The sequence below is a fragment of the Polypterus senegalus genome, chromosome 13, assembly GCF_016835505.1.
Source record: "Polypterus senegalus isolate Bchr_013 chromosome 13, ASM1683550v1, whole genome shotgun sequence".
In the NCBI taxonomy this organism is placed as follows: domain Eukaryota; kingdom Metazoa; phylum Chordata; class Cladistia; order Polypteriformes; family Polypteridae; genus Polypterus; species Polypterus senegalus.
In genome coordinates this window covers 142,877,386-142,883,385 of record NC_053166.1, presented here as the reverse complement: position 1 = coordinate 142,883,385, position 6,000 = coordinate 142,877,386, and the positions used below count along the sequence as shown (strand labels likewise).

The window sequence follows — 6,000 nt, the reverse complement described above, 5'->3', positions numbered from 1 at the left end:
CAACTTCGAAAACCAATGAAAACATCAAACGTGTGAACACTCTTGTGAGATCAGAACGTCGTTTAACATTAAGAATGTTGAGTGAACAATTAAATTTGAACAGATTTACCATTCATCAAATTTTGACTGAACATTTGCACATGCGAAAGGTCTGTGCCAAAATACTGCCCTCTCCATAACAGAATTTTTGACCTCAAAAGGCATTCCTGTGGTTCCCCAGCCCCCTTATTCACCTGACCTCAGTCCGTGTGACTTTTTCCTTTTTCCTAAACTGAAAAATGTCCTCAAAGGACGTCATTTCGGGACTTTAGAAAACATCCAAAAGAGTGTAACGGACATGCTGAAGACCATACTGGTTGAAGACTTCCAGCTGCTACCAACAGTGGGAACAACGTCTCCATCAGTGTGTAGCTGCCCAAGGGAACTACTTTGAAGGGGATAACATTGATGTTTGAAAAAAATAAAAACTTTGGTAAATAAAAAATCAGTCTCATTACTTTTCTGCCACACCTGTGCTGGATAATGGACTGTCTCTCTGGCAGTTTGTGAGGCTTGAAGACTGTGGGAGTGACACTGGTGCACCACAAGGGACATTATTGTTTCTTTTTCTGTTCACCCTGCCCAACTTGGACTATAAATATAACAGCAGTTCATGTCACTTGAAGAAATTTCCAGATTATTTTACACTAATGACCTTGGGTGCCATTTATGAAAGTTAAGGGGTGCATGCTCTGGACACTGACTTAGGACCTTTTCATCAAACTCTGATGATACTGAGTGGGCACTGTTACTTGCTAGATGCCAATTGTGAAAGTAAAATTGGGCACACTCCTTACACCAAGGGGTGCGGTGGTGCCATTTGTACTACAACCCATAGGTTGTAAAAAGTCCAATAATACTGACTACCTGTTATTGACATAGAGGGGCAATATCCGTCCACCCCTACTAGGGCTACAATGGCCATTGACCGGGACTGTCTAATGAGGTGTACTAACAAGGATGAAAATCGGGGAGTAATGTCTGTAACTCAACAACAACAGCAAAACTAAGGAACTGGTTACTGACTTTCACAGCCCCAAAGAGGGTGAAGAGGTGGTGCACTGCTTAAAGTACTTAGAGGTCTACTTTAATAATATGTGGACTGGTCTCGTAACACTGAGAAGCTATACAAGAAAGGACAGAGCAGACTCACGTTTTACTTCCTTTAATGTGGATAGTGATATCCTTTAAATCAGGGGTGTCAAACTCCAGGCCTGGAGGGCTGCAGTGACTGCAGGTTTTCATTCTAAACCTTTTTCTAATCAGCAAGCAGTTTTCACTGCTAATGCACTCTTTAATTTTAATAGCTCTGTTTTGGAGGATTCAGTCCTCCGAATTGATTTCTTTCTTCATTAAATGACAGCCAAACAGAAATGAGATGTGAAACGAGCCAACAGATGAGCAGCTAAACTGGAATTTCAAACTCAAACCAATCTCTTAATGAGAAGCTGATTCTTGCTGTTAATTAAACTCGTTATTTAATTCCATGGCTTGTTGCTGCTCTCATTCTGCCACTGCAGATATTTCCAAAACTGTTGATTTTTCTAAGAACACCAATGTCCAAATGTTCTGGTGACTTGAGAGATCAGCATTACCAATACCTTCACCTTTCTTTATTTTTAGATATTGTGTGATGGGCACAGGTGAGTTGGTCATGTGGCGGCTCGTTTTGTGTCTCATTATTGTTTGGCTGCTAGCCTGAGTCAAGTTAATTAAAACTAAGGCAAAAGAAGTTAATTAGCAGCCAGAACTGGTCACTAATGAGGACGATAGATAGAATGAAATCCCGCAGCCACAGCGGCCCTCCAGGACTGGAGTTCGACACCCGTGCTTTAAATGTTCTAAAGGTCTGTGACGGCGTGTACAGTTTTGTGGTATGCTGGACCTGTAACATCACTTCAAGGAAGGCCCACCCAGCCACCAAGCAAGCTGATTAAGAAGGCAGGTTATGGGGTGCCCCCATAAGGAGGGGATGTTAAAGACAAAACTGATACCCATTATAAACAACGCTTCCCCCATCCTCTGTCTTGCACACTAGCACTGACGACTTTGAACCAACAAGATGTTCAAGAAGTGCTACTGGCAGGGGTGGGGATCGATTTGTTCTTAACTCAATTTTTCTTTTTGTAAAAACTTGATTGATTTGTATGGATTGTAATAAAATTAATAAAAAGGAAAAAAAAGTGCTACTGGGACTCCTTTGTACTCATGGCAATAGGCCTTTATGATGCCTCACTGGGAATGCGGTCTTACCTTTAGCCAAGTCAGATGTTTTTTCTTGTTGTACTTGAAGGAGGGTGTTGTTTGTTATAATAGGTCTGTATTTTCTGAGCTTCTGTAAAACCTAAATTTCCCTTGCAACTAAAAGTGCTGTTTACTACTGTACTAACAATACAAGGCTGTTTATAACCAAGTGTTTTAAGTTTTTCTGAAGCCAATCAATTTCAAAACAATGAAAATGGAAACTAATATAAAGAACACAAACCCAATACTATATATCTGAAGTATAAATTCGACAATGAAAAATTTGCAAAGCCGAATATAAAACAGTGTAGTAATTGACTGTTGCTAAGCGCCTAGTCTCTCTACAATAGCGCTGCAATCTGGAGAATTAATTAATTGAACAACATATGACGGCAATCCAACACTATTGCACTCAGTTAAAAATCCTTTAATTACATGAAGTTAAAGTGCATTAATTTGTAAGATACGTACGCTTTTCGTAGGAAGGTACTCTCAGTTTGAAGACCTGGAAAGATATAATTTCGCCAAAGCTCTTGATGTAGTGTCATTTAGAGCAGGTTTGAAAAACTGTCACAAATTTCACGTTTTATTCCACTTAGTTATGTTTTGTTTCGTCTGATTTTGATTATGCAGTTTTTTTTATTACTCCAGATAGTAAAGTTAAATAGCCCCGTCCCCGGTGAATGTATTAGAAATTAAGATATTCAGCCTGATAGCTACTACTTCAGACCTCGCTTGACACGGATTAAATATGGATTTTAACCGCGGGCTAAACTCACGGCAAGACGCCGTCTCTCGCAGAAATTCACGGAATGCTTTTTGTAATCCGGGAAAAAAAAATGGAATGTATACACCGCCCATTCGTTTCATTCGAAAATTGCTATTGGTTGTTTGACTGCCACTCTCCAGCTTTTTCCAAGACCTCCACCACCAGTCGCGTCGCCAGGATTCCCCCTCCCCCTCAGTTTACGTGCAGGACTCGACGCTTACGTCAAGACGCTCGTGAGCTTCCCCCAAAAAAAAAAAAAAAATGTTTAGGACTGTTAAGAGCTCTGGGAGCTGAGGATTCTTTCAAGAAGAGGTGAAAATAAGAAGATATATAGGATAAGCTGACATCTGCTCCGTCTCTTCAATAAGACAATAGATTACTTTTCTGTGTTTTGTTTTTTTTCCCTTCCACTCGTGCGACTGGTGGCGTTTCCAGGTTTTGAATCTTAGGTCAATCCTAAGGGAAAGTTAATCTCGTCTGCCTTTCGGAGTGATGTCGAATCCCGGGACACGAAGAAATGGGTCGAGCATCAAAATCCGCCTTACAGGTATGAGGGCCTAATATCTTGTTATCCGCTGGGAGTTTTAAAGAAATAATCATTTATTTCGTTAAAAGAGGGGAAAACATTTTTGGACGTGGTATGTGTGTTGTGTGTGTGTGTGTGTGTGTGCGCGCGCAGGGGGTGGCGAGTGGTCTGCAAGAACGAAACGATGCGTCTTTTATCAGGTCTAGACGGATGCTTGCATCCGAAATAAAAACCTGCTTACTGTGGACAACACTTGATGGTTTCCCTCAGCTCGGCGTGCTTTTTGTTGGAGTCGCGCTTTGAATAATACGCGCGTGTTGGAAGAGGGTTTCGCTGCGTTCCACGGCAGGCAGAAGTCTGTTAGGGGTGTGTACAAAGCGCCTCGAATCCGTATTCCTGCGGCAGGGACCCAGTCCCGGTAACTTTGTGCTTGTCCAACGACTGAATCCACTGGGAACCTGGGATTAGTGTCTGGTTGGTGGTGGGGTGTGATATTTTTTCCGGTTATGTTGATGTCTGAGTAAATAAATGGAACAGACAAGGGGGGCGGTCGATAACGGGGGGGGAGAAATGTGTGCGCACAGGCGCATTAAGTTCATGGTGTCGTTTCCTGCCAGGAAAAGAAAGAAAAAAGGGGAAGCTTGATCTAACCCCAGCCGGCCTCTTTTAATTTAGAAATCTGCCGCGGCAGTGATACATTATTCAAAGAGATAGCGGCACGCCGAGGCGAGGATGCGTTACAAATCTACATGGATGGCGAAGGGTGGTGGGGGTCTCCGGGTTTTGACACATTTTGTGTCTGGTCGTATTTTTACCTTTGAAATCGAAAGACGCACATCTGGCCCAGGGGTCACGAGGTTCTTTTGGGTTTTCAGGCCAAGCGGCACAACCATAAGAAACAATGCGGGAGGATGCGTTGATTAGCATCGTACACCCTTATTTGCAAACGGTGCCGTTCTATTAATTTACATACATTACCCATTATGTACACCTTCACAAATCAGAGGTGTAGGATTTTGAAATGCCGTAGTAATTATTTCAATTAAATAAAGCAGTTGCAGAATTTATTACTGTTGTAGTGATGAACTCGGAAGCCGTGGGGGTTTCTTCATTAGCAAAGTAACAGACTAAAAAGTACAGTAAGGGACATCGAGACGTGCAGTGTGAGACTTGATTAGTAACTCGATCGGCATTGTATTCTGTTATATTGCCAATACAAAGACACACCCAAGGTGTTCAGAATACAGCGGAACTGTCGGGGTCCAGTCGGCCTGGGGGCCCGAAACTGCGATTGTGTTTGACTTTGGCTGTGACTTTGGGTGATAACAACGACGGACCCTCAGAGGTCTCTCATCTTCAGGAATGCTGCTGATTCCAGTTTTTATTTCCCCATGTTCTGTTACCGACTGGCCATATCTGAACGATAATATTAATCGTTTCAGTGCTCTCAGCCTTTACTTCTATCCATATATATTTATACACAGACACAATTCCTTGCAAAAATGTGGTCTCCTCTGTCCCAACTGCCTGTTTTGTTGACACTTGAAATAAAATAATAAGTTTAACTTCAACAGTAAACACACTAATATATTTATCTTTGTGTGTGTGTGTATGTAGATATATTGTGGATAAATTATATATATATATGCCACAGTGTTTAGTTCATCTGTCTGAAAGATCCATCATCCTGGGTTCAGATTCCATTCCTGGTAGTTTTCTGTGTGGAGGTTGCACATTCATAACCTCCAACATCCTCAAAGGTGGATGTTTTAGTGTGACTAGAGAGACTGTAAGTGATTCTGGTGTTAGAGTGGATATACTGTATGTATGTATGTATGTATGTATGTATGTATGTATGCCCTTTACTGGCTTCTGCTTCATGTTGCCTGGATAGGCTCCAGGACCCTGCAACCATAAGTTAATACTGAGTGAGTTTGAGAGTCTGTGTGTATGTATGTTTGTGTGTATATATATATATACACACACACAATATTGTGTATATGTGTGATATACACCTGACAGTAGCTCGGTTTCTTTGTCCATCTAATGTACAGTATACAGAATATATATCTTAAATAATTTTTCTGTGTCTGTCTGTATATGAGAGAGTCAAAAATCATTTGTACTTCAAGCTTTATAGATTTGCAGCAATATGTACAGCATTGTAATGTAAAATCAGTATTTGCAATATACATGCAATATGTTTATATATAACCTGTAGCTGCATTTTCTGATTAAAGGAAATGGGAGTCTCATGTATCTGTTTTTGTAAAATGTCTGTCCTGTACTAAATTAACAGCATCTGTAATTTGTGTGTTTGACCACTTTTAGTAGATGTACTTAAACTGCATTTCCTTAGTTTATCCAGCAGTGTCATTATGAATCTTTTTTTGAATGCTTTTCATTTGTCCTTCATGACTGC

At 41.0% G+C, this 6,000-nt stretch overlaps 1 protein-coding gene across 3 annotated transcripts in view; it reads left to right on the top strand.

Annotated features, from left to right (window-relative positions):
* Positions 1–3,305: 3,305 nt before the first annotated feature.
* Positions 3,306–6,000, top strand: part of smurf1 (SMAD specific E3 ubiquitin protein ligase 1) — a 74,848-nt gene continuing 72,153 nt past the window's right edge. For all 3 annotated transcript variants that reach the window (XM_039776135.1, XM_039776134.1, XM_039776136.1), the window contains exon 1: positions 3,306–3,599. In XM_039776135.1, coding sequence (XP_039632069.1) covers positions 3,545–3,599 — 55 coding nt within the window. In that variant the 5' untranslated portion in view covers positions 3,306–3,544. The remainder of the gene's footprint in view (positions 3,600–6,000) is intronic.